Below are 27,500 nucleotides of genomic sequence, written 5' to 3' on the forward strand. Positions count from 1 at the left end.
GTTGATGGGCAGAAATCAGAGACCCTCAATATTAATGCTGGAGTCCCTCAGGGGTCTATCCTAGGCCCAACTCTCTTCCTGATATACATCAATGATCTCCCAAAATACATAATTAAATCATTCGTTGACATCTATGCTGATGACACAACCATCTATGGCAGCATATCAAAGGCCATAAATGACAAAGTTCTCTCTGATTCTCTCTCCTCTGATCTTGAGCGCGTGGTACAGTGGTGGAGGAGGTGGCTGGTTACTTTTAATTCATCTAAAACCAAGCTTCTATCTTTACATCATCAACGCTCTGATCCCCATCTGGCATCAATTGTGATGGATGACTCTCGTCTAGGGGAAGCTCCATGTTTTGATAAGCTTCTGGGCTTGACCTTTACTCCTGACCTGAAATGGAACACGTACATCAAGTCAGTTGCCAAGGTCGCTGGAAAAATGGTAGGATTCTTCTACCGCTCCAGAAGATATCTCACTACTGATGCAATTCTCTATCTGTATAAAAGCCAAGTACGCCCAAGGATGGAATACTGCTGCCATATCTGGGCCTTGATAAGTGGTGACTACCTTAAAAAACAAACAAAACAAAAAACAATAGATTCTAATGCTTAGTGTCAAAAGAGGGGAGGAAGATATTTTTTGTTGGAGGGAATCTGGCAGAATTAGGGATGAAGTGTCGCCTGACAGAGTACAAAATAGGCTTCGTGGCCTAGTGAGTGATGCCCTTTTCTCTTCCCTGCAACTTCTCTCCCACATCGTTACTACCATGGCAGGTGCTCGTCTGAGCTCCAATCTCTGGTCCCCCCTCGCCAATCTTTCACGATAAACACTTGCCTAGCTGAAACCACTGTCAAAAATTTTCCCCACTCTTTACCTGTGCCAAAATCAAAACGTAGATCCATGAACAAAGCTTCTTTCTTAGAAGTGCACGCCTGTGGAACTCTGTTCCGGTTGTCTGTTTCCCATCTGACTACAATCTGGATGTCTTCAAGTCCAATGTAAACAAATTCCTGATGAACCGCCCCCGAGTGGATTCCGGGCCTTGATAAGTGGTGACTACCTTTTAAAAAAAAAACAAACAAAAAAAAAACAAAAAAACAATAGATTCTAATGCTTAGTGTCAAAAGAGGGGAGGAAGATGTTTTTGTTGGAGGGGATCTGGCAGAATTAGGGATGAAGTGTCGCTTGATGACAATCATGGCGTCAAAGTCGGTGATCGATTACGTTCAATATTCTTCTCACGCGGACAGATTTATTTTGATACCGTGGAAGTTGAGGAATCTGCTGCGTGGAATTAAATCGATGCGAAGTTAAGATTGTTTGGAACCTGGTAATTACGTTTTCCCCCACCCCCTCGGGATATGGGTGCGTCGTCGCAATTAGACGCAGCTTAAATTTCGCCCAACCGTTTTGGAGAGTGATATTGAGTGAGAGAGAAGAAAGAGAGAGGGGAACAAGAGAGATAAAGAGAGAAAGGGAGCAGAAGAGAGAGAAAGGGAGAAGGAGAAATAGAAAGGGAGGAGAGAGAGAAAGGGAGAAGGAGAAATAGAAAGGGAGGAGGAGAGAGAGAAAGGGAGAAGGAGAAATAGAAAGGGAGGAGGAGAGAGAGAAAGGAAGAAGGAGATAGAGAGAGAGAGAAAGGGAGAAGGAGAGGGAGAAAGGGAGGGGAGAGAGAAAAAGAAAATTAGAAGGGGAGAGAGCGAAGGGGATGAGAGAAATAAAAGGGGAGAAGAAGAAAGAGGAGGAGGAGGAGAATAGAGAAATAGAAAAGGGTATATGGAGAGAGATGGGGAATAAGAGAGAAAGGGGGAAGGTAAGAGAGAGAGGAAGAAAGGAAAGAAAAAGGAAAGAGAGAGAGACGAAGAAAGATAGGGCAGAGTAAGATCGGAGAGAGAGAGAGAGAGAGAGAGAGAGAGAGAGAGAGAGAGATCAGCATCTCTGTTGTTTCTGAAGTCAAATACTTTTCGGCAGTGGATATTTTCGAAAATGAAAGAATTAGTAGGCATCTGAAAGTGCAGACAGCACCATTATAAAAGACAGGAATGATTCAATGCATAAAATGCGTCCATTTAATCTGTGCGCTTAACGATGAAAATACTCTTTCTATTTCACGTTTGAGCGTGACAGACAAACGAACGTGCTATTTAAAGCATAAAGGTGACTTATCAACAAAAACGATATTTTAAAAAACTCAAACATGACAGACCAAGAAAATAATATTCAAAACATAAGTGTGACAGACCAACGAATGTTCCGTATTATTTCGATTCTCTGGACTACTGTTCTCAAATTGAGAGTTATTATAACAACGTTTCGGCCGATGTAACTTCCGACCATCATCAGATGTATTTTGTCGAACTCGGGAATCTTTCTATTGAATGTGAGAATCTGCACGGAATTCCGAACAGAAGCCTTTATTTAATCCACATAACACTAAAGACGAGAACATTAGTCCGAATAATTCAAATAATACAAATTATCAATCCTCATCTCAAAAATTCAAAAACTTAACAAATGTTTCTGATTTCAAAACACAACAAAATCAGTCTTGGTATTATTCGAATTCATCGAACTACTGTTCTCATCTTGAGTGTGATTTTTACAACGTTAGGGTCGATGTAACCTGCTACCTTCTTCAGGTGTATCTTGTCGAATTCGAGAATGTTTCTGTCGAACTCGGGAATTTGGACGGAATTTCGAACGGAAGCGTTTATTTACATCACGGGGGTAGCATGCTCTTGTTCCGTCAGCCATAACTGGATAAAGTACTTGGAAAAATCGATAGTAAAAGTGATATTCTCCTGAAGGTTGAAGGTTCAATCCTCAGTGTGGACGACCGAAAAATACAATTGAGAATTGCTTAGGACCTCTATCCAGTCATGACTGACGAAACAAGGACACGCTACCCCGTGATGTAAATAAAGAGTCCCGCTCGAAATTCGGTCCAAATTCCCGAGTTCGACAGAAACATTCTCAAGTTCGACAAGATACACCTAATATTGACCGAAACGTTGTGAAAATGGCACTCAAGATGAGAACAGTAGTCCGTAGAATCCAAATAATATGAATAACCTATCCTCATCTAAAAAATTAAGGAACATTAAAATTAGTCTTTCCTATAAACACTCACCCGTGGAACTCTATACTGTGAGGTTGCTCAGTCGACTACAACATGGTCTTTCTCAAGTCTAATGTAAACAAGTTCTGTTGGGCCGTCTTCAATAATCGCATTCTACAGAATTTCCACTGTTACTGATCACATATGACATCTATTAGCATTTATTTCTCATCTCGAATGACTTTTGGGCCTTGATAAGCTCATAAAAAAACGTAAGCATGACAGACAAACGAAGACGTAATTTAAAATGTGATCTTGACAAACTAACAAAACCGTTTATTACAAACGCAAACGTGAAATCATAGGAACAATTCTTTTACTTACTAATCGCGTTAAACGTGACAGACAAACCGATCATTCTTTTACTAAATAATGGGAGTGTGAAAGTCGGAAAGACGGTGGTATATGATTCTAATTAACATGCGTCCGCTTAATTACGCATTAAGGAAAGGATAGGCTTTTTTTTTTCAACCTTAAACGTGACAGACAAACCGACAATTCTTTTAATAACCAATGTGAGTGTAAAAGTCGGAATCTCTAACAAAGACGCTTGGAGGCATCTAATTAACATGCGTCCATTTAATTATCGTGTTCAGGAGAGAATAGGCTTTTCCGGCCTTAAACGTAAAAGACAAACCGATACCCGTAATCGTGACAGGGTGTCCATAAAGTCTGGCTACATTATGTAGCCAGACTTTGTGGAAGCATCCTGTAGATTATGTAGCCAGACTTTGTGGGCACCCTGTATATATATATATATATATATATATATATATATATATATATATATATATATATATATATATATATATACGCGTGCGCTTGTTTTGTGTGTGTGTGTGTGTCTGTGTATATATATATATATATATATATATATATATATATATATATATATATATATATATACAGGGTGAACAGAAAGTTCTTGGACTAATTCAAAAGTGTTTTATCAATAGAAAATTACAAAACTATAAATTAAACATGAATGAAAATTATAAGTTATGAAATCAAGAATAAATTCAAATTATTTATTTTCAATGTGATGTCCCTTCCTTTCGATTAGACGTTCGATTCTCTGTCTGAAGTTACTAACCGAGGCACGCAGCGTTTCCTGAGCCCATTCGCTCAGAAGAGATGTCTTGAGCTCATTTCCTGAGCCCATTCGCTCAGAAGAGATGTCTTCAAAGCATCAACACTTGGATGAGCAACAGAATAGACCTTTGCCTCCAACAAAGACCACACCAAAAAATCCATGGGATTCAAATCAGGCGGCCACATCTCCTTACTCCAGAATCTTGGAAAATGACGTTGGCACCAGTCCTGAGTTTTTCTGGGGGTGTGGGATGGTGCTTCATCTGGTCTTTGAAGTGTTTCTTCATCTCTTCAAATGTTAGAACCAAAATATCGTTAATGTAGCGATCTGTGTTGATCTTAACCACCTGCTCCACGAAAACCAGAGGCGACTTCCAAGATTTGGAGACTGCAGCCTACACCATGAGGGAAGACGGCTTTTCTCGGCGGAAAACTATTTTCACGGAGTCATCAATGTCTGCTGAAGATTTTGCGTAAACTCTGTCGTTCTGATTTTTAACAGTCGCTTCAATTGTGAACAGTTTTTCATCAGAAAAAACGATCTCTCGCTCTGCCGTGCCAGGCTTCAGTTCTCCAAGAAGAAGCTTTGCTCTTTCAAGTCTCTTGTGCTTTTGGACAGGTGTGAGGTACTGTCTCTTTCTCATCTTGTAGGGGGACAACTGGAGATCGTTTTTTACGATGATTCTAATCGAGGTCACGCTCACATTCATGTCTTTAGCCATTTGTCTTGCAGATCTCTTCGGGTTCCTCCTCACCCTATCTCGGACAGCTTTAATCACCTTCTTTGTTCGAGCAGTGCGAGGTCTTCCACTCCTAGGACGGTCTTCAGATGTACCAAGTTCCTTAAATCTGTTCACAACATGGTACACGGTGGATTTAGCCACTTTCAAAAGCTTAATAATCTCTGAGTTTGTCCTTCCCGCGCAATAAAGCTGAATTATGGCCTCTCGTTTGCTCATTTTTCTGAAAGTTAAAACAAAACTATTTTAATATTTTTGTTGAAAATAAGTAGATCAATAGTTAGACTAAATACTTGGTTTATTCGAATAGAGAAAAAGTGATTTTAACAATATTTAATTTTAAAACTAAAAATGGTCCAAGGACTTTCTGTTCACCCTGTATATATATACAGGGTGCCCACAAAGTCTGGCTACATAATGTACAGGATGCTTCCACAAATTCTGGCTACATAATATAGCCAGACTTTGTGGACACCCTGTATATATATATATATATATATATATATATTAAAGTCACTTTGTGTGTGTGTGTGCGGGTGTGTGTGTGTGCGTGTGTGTGTGTGCGTGTGTGTGTGCGGGTGTGTGTGTGTGTGTGTGTGCTCCTTTCTCATAGTTTCCGAAATATCTGAGCAAATTTTACACAAAGATAATTTGTATGTGCTGTCGGGTTCTTAGATATTTTTTGCACAAAAATTCATCTGATCAGCATCGAAAATGGAAAAAAATCAGATCTTAAAAATAGTGTAAGCTTGGCAGGTGTAATGTAAAATATTCCCCTGTAAGGATTTTTTTTTATCTATAAGAAAAGAAAGACTAAAGATCGTCAAGCCAAAACATCAGTTGACGTGATATTGAAAAAAAAAAATAAAAATAAAAAATAAAAAAACACAGACTGAATTTAATGAACGACATTATCATCATTATTTTCCTTTATTTTTTTTATTTTTTATTTTTACGAATTAGTCTACCGGTCAAATTATTTCTCGTAATATATAATAATCAATAGCGAGTTGATTCTATGATAATACATACGCAATCTGTATAAATTAAAATATCATGTTTAAGCTTATTGTGCGACCGGGCAACGCCGGGCGGCCAGCTAGTATATATATATATATATATATATATATATATATATATATATATATATATAGGGAGGGGGAGAGAGGTATAGAGGAGGATATATATATATATATATATATACATATATATATATATGTGTATATATATATATATATATATATATATATATATATATATATATATATATATATATATATAGGGAGAGTGAGAGAGAGAGAGAGAGATAAGTTAAGTGTACTATCTTAATATTTTACTGCAATTACACGGTAGACCAGATCGTAAGAAGTTTTGCGAACTTAAACTATTCAGAATCCTATTTTCATCTTAATTTTTGATGGCAGCTTTCCGAATGTATTTGGCCTGCCTTCAGTTCGTGAAATCATATCACCATTAATAAATTTATGACATTTTACAATCTTTGCTTATACATAAAAATACATTTTGTGTGTGTGTGCGCGTGTGTGTGTGTACGTTCGTTTCCTATAAACTGCGAAACGACTATACCGATTTATTTATTGGAAATTTCATGCAAATGTACTTCATGTGTCTGAGAGTGTTCTTAGATATTTTTCGTATCGGAATGTCTCCGATAAGTGTCGAAAAAGAATAATTGAAAAAATCCGATTAAAGAAGGTACGGTTCCATTTTGATTAAAGTTAACACCTTTATATAACCTAACATCGCAAGTGTATTTATTAGTGAAGTTTTATCACCGCACAAGAAGAAGGGCAACGGGGTATAAAATCGACAGTTTGATAAGACAGGGGCGCGTTATAAAAGGACTGTTTCTGTTAAGAACACAATGGAATTATGATACTTGACTTTTGCATTTTAAAGTTTGATTCAAGCCATTATATTTAAAAAATAATTTTATAAAATCAACAGTAGGTTCTCTACAGTGCAATGTAGACTACAATATATTATGGACTAAGCAAATGCGGGGGGGGGGCATTTGAAGCTTCCTCCTGGTGCACCGCGGTGAGTCCCCAACGTGAGCATACAATGAATCGATTTGATTGTAAAAATGAATGATTTTATCGATTTTGATGACAGTAAAAGTATTGGAAATGTAGAATATTTAGCGACCCTCATTCAATCACGAGAAACGTTCGGCAGCCCTGCTAGTTTCTAAATCACTGATTATATATTTTTTGTATTTAAAACGTATTACAGTGAGGTTTATTTTATTTTTATTGAATTTCTATGAGTTTAAATTTAAAATATTACGAATAAAAAAAGTAGTTATAATAACTGACGCTTAAAATTATGCTAATTTGTTATTTTTCTTTGTAACTTATAACTAGGGCTATGACAACAGCATATTCTTTTCATTGTCTTGTCCCTCGAGTATATATCCGACACAGTTAAACACAGTTAATCAACTGAAAACCACATCACTCTATATAAAAACATATAAGATATCAACGGATACACACTCGAGAGTCAAAACAATGAAAAGAATATGCTGTTGTCATAGCCCTATTTATAAGTAATCACATTAATTTTTAGTCTGTAAAACAAAAATATTCGTAGCAATTTAGAAAAACAAAAAGAAGCACAAGTTTATAAACATCCTAGCAGGGCAGGATGCCTCTGGATTTGATTGATCGTAAAATACGCTTAAATATGATATTTTAATTTGTCCAGTTTTCGTATATATTATTATAGAGTTGTGATTTCAAAAGTAAAAGACAAAAGTATTTAGGTGCCATCAGCTAGAATCGAAACCGAAAGCATTTAAAGCTGGTGACGTTACCACTGTACCAACGTGACACGCATATCGTCTGCTTAAAAATTAAAAATAAACTAAGATGAATGTATCAAATATATAACGATGTGTTTAATTTTGACCCATTTTTTTTTTGTCCTTTAAAACATTTTTAACCAACCAAAGATCCATAAAAGAAAGATCCATAAAAGAAAGATCCATAAAAAAAATCCAATCATTTGAGGCCCCTAGCGCCGCTCTGCGACTTTTAGTTTTGGAAGAGATAGAGTTTAAAAATATTGCGACAGACAGACAAACAGACATTGTAAGTTTTATAAATTAGATTTACGCCGTAATTTATAATGAACATAAAATGAAATTACGACTTGAAGTAATGCCAAAGAAAAAGATTAATGTGTTTAATTCTGGATATTTTGAGCTCGAATTCAAATGTATACGAGCGCGTGGGACTAGAATGCATTTCTGACGATCCAAAATTCTATAAAACCCTAGAAAAATCTTAAGATAAACCATTTTTCGTTTTATTTGGATTCTTCGAACTATTATTTTTATCTTGAGTCTCATTTCATAACGCTGAAGATGAGAACAGTAGTTCGAAGAATACGCCCGGTACTTGTACTGGGCTCGTCACCGAAGTGTGGTGTCTGCACAGGTGCTGCACTCAAATTAATTATCCTTAGTCAATGGGGGAGGGGGAACCCCTTTTATACTAAGGCAAATTTATTTTTGCAGAATCCCCTTTTGACGGGAGCTGGTTATCTCCCACATTAAACCGACCTTGTGTCACATTTTGTTTCGTGGAAAGCAAATAAATAACCAAACAATACGAATAATCAATCCTCGTCTTTAAAATTTAGAAATGTAGGCCACTTTTATCTATCTACTAGCAGGCTGCTTGGCGTTGCCCGGTAATAAAATACGCATAAATATTATATTTAAATTAATGCAGAAGTCTTATTTATAAGCAGAAATTCTGTAGGTATTAAACGTAAGGTTAAATTTCTTTAAAAAATGAGTTAAAAAAAAACAAAATGGAAAAAACTGAGACACGTACATCGAGTGTTATGTTTTTTTAAACAGTTCACTTCTTTTAAGTAAAAAGATGCTTCAGTTGAGATCGAAACCAAAACCTAAAGACAATGAGTCAAGTACGATAACCATTATACCAGCTTGCGACGATCTTTAAAAAGTGTTTTCAAACCTACTTATTCTTAACATAAGGAAGTCATGTTTGACGACCGCGCATGCATAATCGTGAAACAGTTGACAAACTGATAAAAATCCGATGATCCCCCAAACTACTATTTTTTTTTAATTTGGACCCCTTAAAGCCTTTTTTCCGGATTAAAACCGAATAAAAAAAACGTATTCTACGTGCCTGAATACCCTATATACCAATTTTCAAGTTTGTAGATCAAAAATTCCTTGAGTATATAGGTTGAGAGTTGTCCTTACACAAACATTCTCACTTTTATAGATATATAGATTTTTATCGCATATATAATCATCCTCATATCGTATGAATCCGAAGTTTCTCTCATTAGCATTATTTTCCTCGACATTTTTCTAGACAATTTCTTTCTAAAATGACCTCAAGGATTACGGAAGGGACCACATAGAAAATTGCTTACATCCTAAATGAAAGTAGAACTTGGAACACCAGGACGCCAGTCCGTGTCGTTAACCACTTGATCACCGTCACCTCTTGTAGTATAAATATTATACTATCTAATATATAAATATACTAGCAGGGAGACACGACGTTGTCCGGGATTAAATGATGATCAACGAATATTTCACACTCTTATATTTTTATTGTCATCGAAATCTGTAAAATTGCCCGGGAGGAAGCTTCACATGCTTCCATGCAGTAACTTAGTCCAAAATATATGTTATTCTACATTGCACTCTAGAGAACCTACTGTTTCTTTTATAAAATTATTTTATATAAACTTCTTTTCAGTTAACAAAAAGAAAAACGTTAAGACATTTACGTGCGGGATTTGAACCTACAGATCACGTTATGCAAAAAACAAAAAAATAAAACAAAAAAAAACACGTAAATTTGTAAATCTTATAAAATTCTTTGCAGTTAATGAAAAAAATAATTCAGAAGTTTACGTGCGGAATTTGAACCTACAGATCACGTCATGCAAAAAACAAAAAAAAACAAAAAAAAAACACGCTATCAACTTACCCCCAGTAGAATTTTCATGGCCCGTTGTTCTATCATTGTTGCTAAGCAACGACATGGAAAAAATGGCTTTACCGATGATAGATAAATTAAAATAACGGTTTCAATTATCGATTATCGATTATCGGGTGTATTCCGAGACAAAACTTAACTAAGATCACTCTCAGACTTATACTAAAGTTCTGTACATTTTTAAGAAAATCTGTTCAGCCGTTCCGGGGTCTATAAGATACGAAGTCACACACACACACACACACACACACACACACACACACACACACACACACACAACCTTGCATTTTTTTATAATTATAGAGATAATATATAGTATAAATATCTTACTATATAATATAAATGTTATAGTATAATAAACGAACATATACTACAAATGAGGAAGAAGAAGTTTCAAATTGGAGGCATAGAAGAACCCCCACCAGCCAAAGATCATGTATCACTCCTTTCTGCTATGACGAATACCTGGTAGTGAATAAAATACATAAAATCTCACATCGTATTGGATCTTATTTGGAGTGTTCTTAAAACAGATTCCAGATCCCAATGACGATCGACGAACCTTCCAGAATAAACAATAGCAGAAACAGGTATGTCGTCATGTATTTGTTACGTGTATTATATGTTCTGACATGTAAGCAGCCACACCACTAGATGAGACGAATCACGGGCTGTAAAATAGACAATTAGGGCAAGGACAATAGTCCGTTACACAACAGCACAACGTACATGAATACACTGATACTCACCGTTAATTAAGGATATATAGAATACAACATAGATAACAACACACATATGTACAACATATTTCATACTGTATATACACAGTCATATAAACCACCCCCACAACACAACATGTATACTCGACGTAAATACTCCCAAAAAATAGTTTGTACAAAATGATATACCCGGGGAAGGTAGTAGGTTACATCTACCGAAATAACACTCAAGATGATAAATGCATTCTTACGCCATCTAAAAAAATAAGAAGAAATAGTTTCTTTCCTCAAAATCGTTTACTTTTGGAATTCCGTCCCTGTTTCGCTGACTCTGCTAATATGTTGAAATTTAAATGTAATGTTAATAAACATCCAACTGCTCAACACTCAATTTAGACTACCCCTGTGGGCATAGTCACACATCATATGACTTATTTTTAAACCAATAACAAAACATCCGGGGATTTGAAAACCGTATCATCGATTTAGATGGGGTCGTGTTTTAGGTCAGTTCTTTGCGTATCAAGATCAATTTTTTTATAGTTGCATTTTAGAGTTTCAACATGTTTGTACGGTTATGTTTGTGAAGTAAAATTGTGATACAAACCAGCCTCCCAGGCTTTACCTTCTCTGAGTGAAAATATAAGTGTATTGTTAATCGTCAGCAGGGTCCTTACCGGAAACTGCGAACGTGGCCGCTAAAGCATTTCTTGTAAGCAGAGTATACTTACGCTGGTGCGTCGGTTTCTCAAAAGCACATCTGACTTTGCGTCTCATCCTAACCCTAATTCGAATCCTTAACCTAATTAGAATCTTTAACCTAATTAGAATCTTTAACCTAATTAGAATCCTCAGCCTAATTCGAGTTCAAATTCTAACCATACTTGTCTAACGTCCTGCCATTTTTTTAATTTTTTATTTATTTTTTATTTTTTTATTTATTTATTTTTTTTTACTTATTTTTATTTTTATTTTTTATTTTTTATTTTTTATTTTAAATTTATTTTATTTTATTTATTTATTGATTTATTTTTATTAATTTTTTATTTTTCACTTTTTTATTTTTATTTTATTTTTATTTTTTTATTTTAAATTTATTTATTTTATTTATTTATTGATTTATTTTTATTTATTTTTTATTTTTCACTTTTTTATTTTTATTTTTTTATTTATTTTTTAAATAATTTTTTATTTTTTGTTTATTTTTTTTATTTTTGCAAAATTCGATAAACATCCATCAAATGACAATTTAGCCGAGTATTCGTAGGATAGAATATAACTTTAGATAATCTCTCTCTCTCTCTCTCTCTCTCTCTATATATATATATATATATATATATATATATATATATATATATATATATATATATATATATTCAAGCACGTCTGATTGAACATGACTGAGTTATTCTTTTTTCCGGTTTTGTTGGATAACTTTTCAATTCGCCGAACGGTCTTTTTTTTATTTCGGCTGGCATGTTGTATATTATGGCGCCCAGTAGTTGTTGTTCGGCCATATTCTTTTCAAGCGTTTTCATTCGGTACATCTGATCGTCGTTGGGAGCGATTGTTGTCGTTGTCATTTTCTTTATTGAGGATTGGTGTATTTATAGTTAGTTCTATTTTTTTATTTTATATATATATATATATATATATATATATATATATATATATATATATATATATATTGGTTATAAGGTGGGTATGGATAAGGGCGAATAATATATACATATATCTATGTATATATTATTATTATATATTTTTTAAATACCTACGGACACTAGTGTTTCATCCTTTTGGGAATCATCAGCGCAGGGTGTCACGGTTACCGCCGGTCGGGAGATTCGTATCCTGCCACGAAGCCATCTCTGAATCCCTTAGCAAGGAACAAACCCGTATGGCCAACTTTAGCCACGAGAAATATCGTTGAAATTTAAACATTTATTTTTAAATGTCGAGACGTCCGTCCATAATGATCTAAAGATTATAACATCATCACGTGCACATGCTAGCTTAAGTGATCGACTTTCATTTCAACGGTAAAAGTGCTCAACAATAAGGACCGAGTTCTTAAAGAGGCTGACATAATTATTACTATAATAATTATGTGTGCGTGCGCACGCGCGTTTCGTCTGTATTTTAAGACATCTTCTGAATTAATAAATTAAAGAAAATATCAATTCATTAATCCAAAAGAAATCTTTACAAATTTAGGAAAGAGAGGAAGAAGGAACGAAAGAGAGATAAATGAGATAGAGACATTTACAGATTCATGGCAGATAAAGCGAAAAAGAAATAGAGACAGAAATAGAAAGAGAGATTTGAGAAAAAAGAAAGACAAAAGAAAGAAAGAGGGAGAGGAGAGAAAGAGGGGAAAAGAGAGAGAAACGAGGGAGAAATAGAGTGAAGAGAGAGAAGGATAGAGAGAAGAGAGAATAGAGAGAGAAGAGAAATAGAGAGAAAAGAAAAAGAGAGAGAAAAGAGAGGAAAAAGAGAGAGGAAGCGGGAGAAGAGAGAGAGAAATAGACACAGAAAGTAAGAGAGAGACAAAAAAAGGGAGAAGGAGGGGAGAGAGAAATAAAGAGAGAGATAAAGAATAGGGAAACACAGAAAGAGAGAATGAGAAAAAGAGAAAGAAAGAAAGAAAGTGAAACAGAGAGAGAGAGATGAGAAAGAAAGAGAAAGAGAGAGAGAGAGGGGGGGATGAGGGAAAGAAAGAAAGAAAAGAAACCGATAGAGAAAAAAAGAATTGTAAAAATATTTTAGAAGTAAAACGTAACAAAATTTAATTCAACGTATTTTTTCTTTAATTCAGATTTTAATTGTGTTTTAAATGTTGATATTTTTTGCACGTTTTACTGTTGCATTTTCCTATTCAAAATACATGCACTTTGGGTGCAATTCACCTCAACATCATACACAATGATTTCGCAGGATGTTCTCACACAAACCATCATCAGCAATTGTTCACTGATAATAACCGGTGGTGTTCCCTGGAATCCAGGTGACAACCAGTCTCCCAAATTTTCGGGTTTTCGGATTTTACAGCACGACTCACCTCGAGTGTGATGAGGACAGGACATCAATTGCAACTAACAATAAATAAATTACTTACTGCATCTCCGGGCAACACCAGCTGACCCTGCGAGTAATCAAATATATACACATTACCTAATTTACAAGCAAATATACGCATAAAATTATATCTTCGTATATTAATTTATCTGATTACATTGAGCAGTCATATATATATATATATATATATATATATATATATATATATATATATATTTATATATAAATAAAATTACAATTAAATTTACTAAAATGATCCAAGATGATAAAACTAAAGTATATTATAAATATTAAAGAATTAATATTTATAAAGTCATCTCAGCCAGATTTAAAAGCTAGACTAGGACTATCCACTTATCTAGTGTTTCCTTTTCAGATTAAATATGTTTTTAACTCATTTCAAAGTGTTTTTTAACATGTTTTATTAACTATTTGCTCTTTATATTTATATATATATATATATATATATATATATAATTTAAAGGAGATTAGAACAATAGTCTAAAGAGCAGAGTGTATTTTAATGTAATAGTGAAATTACTAGTTTAATTAAAATACAGGAAAGAAAAAGTGCTCGTTGTAATTTAGATATATAATAAGCTCGATAGGTAAATTTTTTTTTATTCTGTAATAAATTAAGTTAGACTAATTATCCGCCTTACATCCTTTAATTAAAGAAAATATGACTAATTATCCCCCTTGCATGATTTAATTATACAAATAACATTAACCTAAAATTTCTTTCGAATTATAAACCGTGGCGTCTTTAAATCAAAAGTATGCTAACGAAATAAATTATTGCACGGGCGTTCTTCTTAAATTCATCATTTCATAAGCTGAAAAGCCATAGCAAACATCTATATGAGTACTTTAACCATAGTTCCTGATTTCAAAAGGCGAAAAATTAAAAGGTAAATAGTTGTACCTATATTTTTATGTATATATCTGTATGTCTATGTATATGTATATATGTGTCTATTTTTCATATATATGCATGTATATATTTGTGTATGTATGTATGTATAATGTGGTTCTTAAACCAAATTTATATTTTACTCTATTTATTTCTATCTCTAACCCATATTAATCTTCTTATCAAGTTTAAATCCATACCTTTATTTTAATTTTTTCCAGATACATCTGCCTTACTTTAATGCTAGGCTTATTTATGGTGTTTTTTACATTTAATAAACACTCTTCACAATATTTGCTGACGAGGAAAACTTGTTTATTAAAAAACTATATGTAATAATTATTGTCCGTAACTTGATGTCTACCACAATAAAAACACTGTTTTCCGAAACGATCGTACAAATAATTGATTTTGTTGTTGTTCCTTCTTATGAAACGGATTTTTAATTTAATTATAATTTGATTTTTAAATTATTAATAACATTACTAAATATATATATATATATATATATATATATATATAATATATATAATATATAATATAATATAATATAAAGCTGAACGTTTGTGTGTGTGTCTGGTCACGAATAGGCTCCTATATGGTTGATATTATAAAAAAAACTGATCCCATATAATGATAGAAGATGTATCGAGACACAGGAACGGGTATGTTTGATCTTGCGTAATGATGATTCATTAAAATTGTGGGATCTGCGTACGCGCCTGGTCCACAAAGTATGGAAATAAAAAATTTAAAAATTAAAAAAAAAAAACGTTTGCAAGTGTTTTTGATATAGATGTACATAATAATACTTTGATAAGTATGTTTTAATTTAAATAGGATGGTATAATAAAATTGTGGGGTCTGCGTTCGCGCCTGGCCTCCATAGAATGAAAATAGGCGCAAACTTTAATAAAGACTTTTCATATCTATCTGCGTAAGTGTACTTTGATAATTATGTTTCAGTTTGAAGAAATATGGTATAATAAAATTATGGGGTGTTCGTTCGCGCCTGACCCCTATAGAATGGAAATATGTCACAAAGTTTAACAAGGTTTTTTAATATAGATCCACAGAGTATTGTGATAAGTGAACAGGTATGGTATAATAAATTATGGGGGTGAGCTATTTTATTTTTACTTTCATCATATTTTGCTTTGGTTTTGATACCCCTAAATTCGAAGCTATCTCTTTACAACCCTTCCTTTTCATAAGCTATCATACTTTCATAAATCAGAGTTCTTTTTCTGTATGCTGTTTTTGAACCCAGTCAACGACGGGTACTTTTGCTAGTATATATATATATATATATATATATATACATATATATATATATATATATATATATATATATATCTGGTGATCTCCCTCCTTCTGCAGCCTTGGACTCTGCTATTGGCCAGCATTTGGTTGACAACCCGTGCTGTGCCGATAGATATAAAATAGAATGGTTTGAGGTGCTACATAGAGCGGACTCCAAAAACCATTTAAATATTTTGAAGTCTGTCTCTATTGTGGTGCGTCAACCTTCTTTGTGCAGGCAAAAGGAAACATTCAACGCATTGTTTCTCTTTGGGGCATTTTGAATCTTTTCTCCCGTTCCCTCCCCCCTCGTTGTGCCAATATTTTTATCGTTTTTTAAACGTTAATAAATTTATTTTATTGTCCCCGTACTTTTGGCACATTCAATAAGTTTCCCATTAGAACTCTTTATTTTCGACATAATATTATTTTGTACGCTATCGATTTTCTCCTGATGAGATGATAGCCGAAAGAGCTCTAGAGAAATTTCCGCTTATTTTCAAAACTGTATATAAATTCTGTACCTCCAAACATTTATATATATATATATATATATATATATATATATATATATATATATATATATTAAGTAATGTGATTGATAATTTAAAATTTAAAAATCAAATTATAATTAAATTAAAAATCCGTTTCATAAGAAGGAGCAACAACAAAATCAATTATCTGTACGATCGTTTCGGAAAACAATGCTTTTTATTGTGGTATACATCAAGTTACGTACAATAATTACATATAGTTTTTTAATAAGCAAGGTCTCCTCGTCAGCAAATTTTGAAGGGTTTTTATCGAATTTAAAAGACACCATAAATAAACCTAGCATTAAAAGTGAGGCAGATGAATCTTTTAATTTTTCGCTTTTTGAAATCAGGAACTATGGTTAAAATACTCATTTAGATGTTTGCTATAGCTTTTTATCTTATTCAATAAGATAAAAGATTCATTTAGATGTTTGCTATAGCTTTTTAGCTCTAGAACATTTAACTATCGAGCTTATTATATATCTAAATTACAACGAGCACTTTCTCTTTCCTGTATTTTAATTAAACTAGTAATTTCACTGTTACATTAAAATACACTCAGCTCTTTAGACTATTGTTCTAATCTCCTTTATATATATATATATATATATATATATATATATATATATATATATATATATATATATATATATATATATATATGAAACGATATTTAATGCTATATAGCAGTAGGTGACGTCAAGTATAGATTAACAAATGCAAACTGCTTTGGTGCTAAGAATAAGAATGCAGATTTTGATAAATACGGATGTAACAGCGCGGACGCGCGTATGCAACCGCCAACAAATGACGTCATGGAAGTGAAAAAGAAAAAAAGACTATAAAAAGCTCCTAGAAGAACTTTATCCTACTTTGACAGAGTTCAAAACAGACTTCCTAAGGTCGCTGGAAAAATGGTGCGATCATTCTACCGCTCCAGTAGATATCTCACTCCTGGTGCAATTCTTTACCTATATAAAAGCCAGGTACATCCAATGATGGAGTACTGTTGCCACATCTGGACAGGAGCTGCTAGAAGCAGCTTATCTTGCCTTGACAGAGTTCAAAATAGACTTCGTAGCCGAGTGCGGATGCCCTTTTCTCTTCCCTGCAACCTCTTTCTTACAGAAGAGACGTTGCGAGCCTGTCTCTGCTTTATCGTTATTTTCATGACAATGCTCGTCTGAGCTCAAATCTATAGTCCCTCCTGGTCTGATTTTCACGAAAATCACTCGTCTAGCTAAAACCACTATCAATAATCTCCCACACTCTTTATCTGTACCAAAACCTAAAGGTATATTCCATGAACCAAGCTTCTTTCTTAGAACTGCGCGCCTGTGGAAATCTGTTCCGTTTTCCTGCTTTCCAACTGACTACAATAAGGTTGTCTTCAAGTCCAACGTGAACAAGTACTTGAAGCGCCATCTTTTTGAATAATTTACCCAGTTCCCACTACTAACGATTACTACATTTTCCCATTGAGTACTGTACACTCATTAACCCTTATTCTCGAATGGTCACCGGGCCTTGATAAGTGGTGACACCTTTGTAAAAAAAAAAAAAGCAAAACAAAAAACAAAGAACGTGAGTACAAACTAATGAGGACTCTCGAGAAGACAGGTGAGAAAGAAGGAGCATTGCGGCACTATATGTCAGTGGCGCGGTTGCTAACATACTCCACAGCATGGCCGAGTGGTGATTTGGCCATAAGCGTAGAGATACAAAGAAATACAATCCCAGAATTCCCTTTCTAGATCGACCCTTTTTTTTCGGCCGGACGACATGGGGTAAGCACGCATGCTTCTGTCTCTACATGAACGAGAGAGGGTACCCCCTTTCCAGCAGCACTAGTTAGGACTATCTACGTAGCTCAGTCTAATAATTTTTAAGGTTTAAGTATTAATTGCTTTTAATCCTTTTTGTAAAACATTGTAAAACATTGTAAAATATTGTAAAATATTGTAAAATATTTATGTATAGAAATAAAATAGTTAAGATTTTTTTAATAAATATTACGATTGTGTCGTGTTGTGTGTTTTATTGAGTCTGCCATGAACGCCTCCATCAAACAAAGAAGTGGTCGGGGGGACGAAGAAAGAAAATTCCAACCAGAATGCCACGAGGGTGAAGAGGTCATCTTGAGAAACTAAAGGAGCCACACCCACATCCAACATCTCAGGTATGATTTTCTTCTTACACAGACCCTAAGGACTGGCCATCTTCGCATCTTCATGAGACCACTTCTAAGACATTTAGTGTAACACATAAAGCCAGTCACACGCCAGTGACCAGCTGATCGTGTTATAAGCATGATCACGTGTTATTCAGAAAAACGTGAAATTAAGTGTTGTTGTAAAAAAAAAAACAGTTAAGTTATTACTTGTTCGAGGTTCCTTGCGACGTACTCTGCTACAACGTGTAGAGTCCCGACTGTCTACATTTTAATGCGTGTGTAAACGTGTAGAATGTTACACGGCGAGTTGATCAGAAAACGGGACAAAAGCTCGCTTGATATCAGTAAGTGGTAACATCAAATGCTTCGGTGATTTGCAAGGGAGTCCGTAGTGCATAAAGGACAGAGTTTGTGAGTAAGTGGACCAAGTAGAATAGAAAGTGATTTTCTCTGGTCGCAAATTAGAGCCCGTGTTAATGTACAATGTAACCCGGATATAAGAGACCCTAATAAAAGGAAAACGGATATAAGAGAGATTACCTCTGGTCCCAAATTAGAGCCTGTGTTAATGTACAATGTAACCCGGATATAAGAGACCCTAATAAAAGAAAAACGGATATAAGAGGGATTACCTCTGGTCCGAAATTAGAGCCTGTGTTAATGTACAAGAACCCGGATATAAGAACCCCGGATATAAGATAGCTCTTCCCCCCCCCCTGATAGGAAGTCTCTGATATCCGGGTTACGCTGTAGTATTTTCAAGTGAAATTGAAGTTTTACAATAGTTTTTTTGTTAAATTGTTAGGTGAAAGTACAGAATAATCACAAACCGCCCTCTTCTCCCCATGTAAAGAATGGCTTTCTAAACGATAACGCTATTATTAGTTTGCGACACCAGCATACAACCTATACAACACCCGGCTAATACTGCTTCCCTCGCCTCTACACCGAACCTAACATTTACATTTAACACGCAGCAAGGATACAGGGACAAGGACAATTGTAACCTGTCTTTTTTTTTTTTTTTTTTTGGTTTCGGGCTTCATTATTCCTAACAACATTACTAATCCTTTTCATTTTCAGCAAACCTTAATAACAAGGACATTAATATTTTTCTTTCTCTCGGGGGCATTCTGACAACAAGAGACAAGTTTAACCATTTCGCTTCTTTATAATAAATATTTGAACTAATATTGCTGTCTGTCTTTCTTGCTAGCATACGCTAATTTTGTCTTTATGATTGTTATGTGTCTTTATGATTGTTATGTGTCTTTATGATTGTTATGTTATTAAGTGTTGCGATACAACACCTTATAACAACCATATAACAGCTATGAGGCAAATGTGGTGACAATGCTTTATGTACGAACGGAGGTATATAGGATACTGGCAGATGTGAAATGTTTTCTAACCCAGCAGAGGGAGTCAATATTTTTGCAGCAGATGTAGCAGTGCTTTCCATGTGTTTATTCTAATTCATGTTGTCGATGAATGTTAAGTTGGTTGGTTCGTTGTTTTCGTTTTACGGCATATCAACCCTTTTCGGGTTATTTAATGCTGAATCCAAAGATTTTGAAGAAAATTTTTTTTAATAGAATATATTTGTTGTTTTCACGTCGGTTTCTATTTAACCCATAGTTGGGACCCTAACAGGTACTACCACTCCGGGTCAGAGTGGACCTGGGAGCAATGGTAATTAAAGGGTGGCTCCACACTCCCCAAAGCCCACAAGCTGGGGCCTTATCTTCTGCAGGGGGGGGGGGGGCAGTCGGCATATTCTAATGCCCCACCGACAGGGCCGGATGTTAAGGGAATGAGTTTGAACACTGGACTATCGGTAATAATGCGATTGACTATGGCAATAGATAGAGACTTACTTTGAAAAGGAGGTGATCAGCCTCGAAATATACGAAACCGGCGTAACATATTAGTGATCGAATATAAACAAGTATAACATAAAATTAAAATTATAACTTTGCATACTGTTTTTTCATGTTTATTATCATGTTGGTTCTCAGAGAGACATTCATTCTATTCACCCGATTCTTACGACTTTATCTTTTGTTGTCATAGTTTTATAAACCTCAAACCTATTTCTGTTTTTTTTCTTCTCCAGAATGAAACATTGTGTAGGAATGTCGGGCGATATTGTTCCAGATGGGTGAGTGTTTATCTTCTTTACTATCCGTTATGTGAATATATATATATATATATATATATATATATATATATATATATATATATATATATATAGGGGTGAATATATATATAGAGGTGAATATATATATAATATATATATATATATATATATAGAGAGAGAGAGAGAGAGGTGAAATATATATATATATAGAGAGAGGTGAATATATATATAAAATATATATATATATATATATATATATATATATATATATATGAATAAAAAAGAATGCGAAAAGTATAAAAGCTTATAACTTTTCTTTATTCGTTTTTATATATTTTATATATATATATATATATAGTAGGACAACAAGAGAATGAAATGAAGACACAAAACTATATATAGGTAGATATAGAATGGATCATTTATTGAATAATGGAATACAGGCAAAATTTGGGGGATAGAAGGGACTCTTATATATATATCTACCTATATATAGTTTTGTGTCTTCATTTCATTCTCTTGTTGTCCTACTGTATAAGCTCCAATAATTATTGTTGAGCTTGGCATTATCCGGATAAGTCTCCTTTTGTGGAATTGACCTTCATCTTTTCTCTTTTAATTAAAGCTATATATATATATATATATATATATATATATATATATATATATATATATATATATATATATATATATATATATATATATATATATACAGGGTGACCCTAAAAACGGGCCCCAACTATAATTAGACCCCGTTTCTTAGTGTTTTGTCCGAATGAAATGAAACTTTGGTCATAACTAGTTTATTATATTCAAAACATCACATCAAAACACTAGGGTCTTTGGCCTTTTTTTTTTTTTTCTCCGTTGACTGTAAAATGCTCAGAAAAACAATTGAATGTCTTCTGTTTTTTGGGGGGGTCACCCTGTATATATATATATATATATATATATATATATATATATATATATATATATATATATATACACAGTGGCGTCCAAAACTAAGGGACAAAATTTTAAAACCTAATAGTTGCTAAAAACTGTGAAAAGCTTAAATTTTGACAACTTACTTTTGGACGTTCTTGTTTTGAAAATAAATAAATAATTGTTATAATTCTTTTTCTATCCTTTGCAAATGATTCAAATTTTAGTATGTTATTATGGATGATAACGACTATCAGTTGTCAAAATTTCAGCTGTTCACAGTTGTTATTTCTAACAAATATTAGGTTTTAAAATGTTGTCCCTAAGTTTTGGACGCTGCTGTATACATGGTTTGTTTACAGGAAGTTTGGATGAAATAAGTCATCAGTACCGTCGGTTTCAAACCTGATAATTAGGGCCCGTTTTAAATACCCATATAAAGCTCTCTTCAGCTAATACTCACCTCTTTTAGAACCGGAAGCGGAAACATATAGATATACGTTACGAGTTCATGTTATACTCTCGTTTTGTAAAATAACCCCCCTTATTTATCGGATGGAGCGATTTTTTTTAATTTAAAGTCTATTTTAATTATTTTTTTTTTTAATACCTTTTTATATTAACCCCAAAATTAACTTTAAAATTAATTTGAAAATTAACCTTCCAAATTTAAAACTTAAATTTTATCTCAATATCAATTTAAATTTCCATTAAATTATAAAGGAATGCATTTAGAAATTTTAATAGTTTGGGGGATATTTATAGCCAAAGTGATTTTTCACTATATTAACCTCAATACTATTGCATTCCTTTTTTCTAATTGTTTTAAATTTTAATAAATTGTAAAATACATTTCATAAAGTATGATTTAAAAAAAAATGAAAATACAATTTAAATTCAAATTTTCAAAACTAAAAAAATAAAAATTAGAATTTAACATTTAAATAAAATAAAAATGTATTTTTTTTTCGAATTTAGTTTTTTTTTTTACTGTCCCAGTTTATAAGGAGTGCTTTCCTTCTGTGTATACAATTTTTCAGAGATTCACTCCTCATATTTAAGCATCTTATTTCTTGGTAATGAATTGCCCATAGGATATGGTATTTTCCGCCTTACAAAGTGTGGATTGATTTAATTCTAGTTTATGTTCAATTTTTATCCATTTGATGGTAAAAAGTGCATCCTTTTTTTAAGTTCCGACATGCGGGTTGCTAAAACTCTTTCCCCCTTGTTTTAGCTCTAAAGGAGCTCATATGTGCATAATATTTTTGCTTAAATGGACATATATATATATATATATATATATATATATTTTTTTTTTTTTCAGGTATGCTTGTAGATTGGTCCACTATTGTAGTTTCATAAACAAGGGATTCTACTTTACAGTTGCCCTTCAATGCGTAACTATTTTGGGTCCTGCAAGAGCAGCCTGCGTTGACTATTTTTCCTGGTTCCCTAGCGATGATTATATATATATATATATATATATATATATATATATATATATATATATATATATATATAAACTTTATTTATTTCTATATATATTATATTTTTGCAAAATATATGAGATAACATCATTTGCATATTACATAAGAAAAAAACGATTTTACTAAATGGCTGTACGTTAATAACTGTTTATTGCGAGAATTGTTTTAAGTATTCTATTTAAAATCGCTATATTTAATTTAATTTATTTTGAATTATTATTACCGACATCGACTTTTTAGAAAACAGTTTCGAATTATTTCCCCTAGGCGCCACCTGTTGGATCAAATACATTATTGCCTTTCGAAAACTCTTTAAACTGCGGCAAATTACGTTTAATACGTATTAGAAAGCGCCTTTATGAAAAAAGCCAGTAAAATGCCTTTACGAAAAAAAAAAAAAAGCCAGTGAGAAAAAGGCAAGTCCATTTTTTCTTACACTGCTCACCAAATCATACTTCTGCTTAAAAATACTTTTTCTCCGGCTATGATGAACCGGAAAAGACGTCACCTGTTGGATCAAATACACTGTTTTCTTTCAAAAACTTTTTAAAATGTGGCAAATTACGTTTTATACATATTAGAAAGTGCTTTTACGAAAAAAGAAAGCTAGAGTTGAAATTTGATACATAGGGTATCTTGACCTATAGCACACTTGTGATTTGATTTTTAGCAAAAATTGCTGCTAATAGACGAAAATTGAAAACAAAGCAGAAAGAGAAACACGACCGTGTAAGATGGATATATGATCGCGCATTGTCAGTGACAAACTCCAAAATATTTAGATGTAACGTCGCAAGCACAAACAAACAATATATAAAATCCAACTCGGTTTTTCTTTGTGTTTTTACACAATTCGTTTATTACCGTTTTTTTTTTCTTCTTCTCGCCTCGACACCAGCTTAAAGAGTCTCTCTTTTCCACTGCGGGACCACGTCCACCTCATCTGGTGAGCGTTTCTCTTTCTGCTCCATTACAACCGGACGTAGACAGCTATTTCTCCTCTTCAACTTAACACGTCCATTTTTTTCAACGCGCACTTTGCTTCTCTCGACCACGTGGTGTCCTATTTTTTTTATTTTTCTTATCACGCCAGCTCGCGCATACGTCCTAATTTGCAGATCTGCACGTTTTTCGGCTGCTACTGCTGTTAATATCATCGCAAGACTAGCAGTGTCAGAAATTTCGTGAAAATAGTGAATAATTCCACCCCATCTTTCCAAGCTTATAACTCCTCGAAAAATGTAATTCAAGCCCTAATTTTTTTTTTCAATTAAAGGAGTAAGGACCAAGGTTTTATTTTAAAAAAAAAACAAAACAAAACAATGTGTTTTTTTTTTTTTTAAAAAGGTTTTAAACTTCGGACTTTACAGGTAAATTTCTAAAAAACTGATTTTTTTTTTGTTTTAAATTTGAATATATTATTTATTGACCTTTTCTCTTCAATTTGTGATATATAAAACTATTAAACATAAATTGATTATTTACTTTTTAATAGACATTTCAAAATGAGAGGCGTAAATTATTCGACCCCCTATCTTTCTAAGCTTATAACTCCTCGAAAAATGTAATTCAAGCCCTAATTTTTTTTTCAATTAAAGGAGCAAGGACCAAGGTTTCATTAAAAAAAAAAAAAAAGACAAAAAGAAAAAATGTGTTCTTATAAAATAAGGTTTTAAACTTCGGACTTTACAGGTAAATTTCTAAAAAACTGATTTTTTTTTTTGTTTTAAATTTGAATATATTATTTATTGACCTTTTCTCTTCAATTTGTGATATATAAAACTATTAAACATAAATTAATTATTTACTTTTTAAGAGAAAGTTGAAAATGGGGGGGCGTGAAAATGGGGGGCGTGAAAATGGGGGGGCGTGAATTTAAAAAAAACGTTTGTCTAAAATATTATATTCGGTTTATTGGAAAGAACATAAAATTTCACATTGACCCTGAAAATATCGTAAAAATAGAATCAATAGAAAAATTTTGATAGATTTTTAAAATTTAAAAATATTGAGTTTAAAAATTGAAAAATATTGAGTTCGGAAAATTCATTACTGTTTTAAAAAAAAATAAAAATATTTTTATTACTTTTAAAACAACTGTAATAGTTTATTTTGGAAGTATAATCCATAAAGAAAATAAATAACCCACTTTTAACAGAGAAATTACGAGATTTTTATATTGTATTCGCAGTTTCGTGTTAGGGGTGTCAAAAATTCCTACAAAAATTCTGATACTGCTATCGCAAGACAGCTGTCTTACGGCTGCTGCTGATATTTTCCTACGCGCTCTGTGACGCGCTCTATTACTCATAAATGTATAAGTTCGGTCAGCATAACAATGCAATTGGCAAGCTCTCTGATTCGGGCCAAATAAAAAATAGGAAGTATTACTTTTGGGACGACTCCCGTATACTAACTGGGAGCTCGGCGTTGCCCGGTCGTACAATACGTTTAAATATGATATTTTAATTTTTGCAGATTCTTATTTATTATTATACCGTAAATTTTCCATAAATTATCATGTGGTATGTGTACCCATTATATAATAATGATTTCGAAAGTGAAATATATATATATATATTTATATATATATATATGACACGGGTACCATTAGCTAAAATCGAAACCAAAACATATAGTGCCCCAGCCTTACACATAACCGTTTGAGCTATAATTAGATGGATAAAAGATAGTTACAAATCAACCGACTATAACGTATAAATGTGTATTTGCGCATGCGTAGAACAGCACTTTAGGTTCACTTATGCCTGCCAAGTTACATGTTTTTTATTTTGACTTCTTAGCAGCTATTTTTACTTAATAAGCCCCATAAAAGAACAGCCCACAGAAAATACCGTAATTTGATTAGAGTCCTGCATCTCGGCGACCTTGCGTTTCGGGAAGGTGCACTTTTAAAAAAATAAAGACAGACACACATACACGCACAAACATTGTGAGTTTTATCAATTAGATAAGTATATGTGACATATTATTTAATTAATTAGAATTCATTATTGAGATGAGTATTATTTATTCATTTATTAATTTATTAATTGCGGACAATTATCCTCATCTTTTTTTAAAGATGAGGATAATTGTTAGCAATAAATAAATGAATAAAGTGTATGTGAGCATATAATAGATAATAAAATAGCTCCCTGGGGGCCACACGTAAAATAAGATTGGGAACCATTACACGCAAGTTTTCTTTTAATGAAATATTTGCTTTTAATGTTTGTTTTGTTTTGTTTTGTTTTTTTCGATTGGTTTTATTTTATTTTATTTTTTTTACCGAGTGCACGCTGATCGTTTTCTTGTGCCAAACTCTAAACAATTGCGTAGTGTGCGGTCAAGTTTCTCATAACCAGAGAAAGTCTTGTAATTGTAAACCTGATGACGCGATCGTTTTCCGCGCCAGGTATTCTAATCAACGGCGGAAAAACAAGAAGACCCAAAGTTTTCGACAATCGCAGAACGCAGGTTGATTAATTGTACCGTCGCGTCCGCGTCAAATTCATCAAAGTGTCGTGTCAGAGGATACGGTTATTTCCGATCAGCGGGATCACATGAGACGGGTTCGTGGTACAATTGTCTCCGGATCACTCAGCCGTGAAGACAAACAAATCGATGACAGAAACGTCGCCAAACACACACGAAACAAGAATGGACAGCCCGTAAGATGCGTCCATTGCGTATACTGCTTTCAAGATCAAAAAGCTATTTTAACCCTGTGCGTGGCAGATCGATGCAAATGATGTTTAAGTATAATAAACTGACGAAAATTCTATTTCAAACTCAACCAGCACAGACCAGTGAATGTTTTTTTATTCAAATTTAAGTATGACAGACCAACGAAAACAATATTTCAAACCGACATGAATGATATTTGAAAATTAAGCATAACAGACCAAGATATATGATATTTCAAAATCTAGCGTAGCAGGCTGACAGAAAAATGAAATTTTAAACTTAATCGTGACAGACTGACGAGAACGATATTTTAAACTTAAGTGTGACAGAAACGCGAAAATGGTTTTTCATATTTAAGTATGATAAACCGAAGAAAATCCTGGATGAAAATGATATTTTAATATTATGCTTGACAGACTGACGAAAATGATATTTTAAATGTTTATTTTAATGCTATTTCACTTTTTTTTTTATTTTAATGCTGTTCTGAATTTAAATATGACAGACTGGCCAAAATGATATTTAAAACTTAAGCATGGCAAACTGATGCTATTCTTATCT

General features: G+C 33.2%; 1 protein-coding gene across 2 annotated transcripts in view; it reads left to right on the forward strand.

The window, feature by feature from the left end:
* Nucleotides 1-27,500, forward strand: part of LOC145256500 (soluble guanylate cyclase 88E-like) — a 957,444-nt gene that overhangs the window by 440,799 nt on the left and 489,145 nt on the right. For both annotated transcript variants that reach the window (XM_080115458.1, XM_080115459.1), the window contains exon 3: nt 20,809-20,853. In XM_080115458.1, coding sequence (XP_079971584.1) covers nt 20,809-20,853 — 45 coding nt within the window. The remainder of the gene's footprint in view (nt 1-20,808; nt 20,854-27,500) is intronic.

Source organism: Euprymna scolopes, chromosome 32, assembly GCF_053919585.1.
Source record: "Euprymna scolopes isolate OS-2025 chromosome 32, ASM5391958v1, whole genome shotgun sequence".
NCBI classification, from domain to species: domain Eukaryota; kingdom Metazoa; phylum Mollusca; class Cephalopoda; order Sepiida; family Sepiolidae; genus Euprymna; species Euprymna scolopes.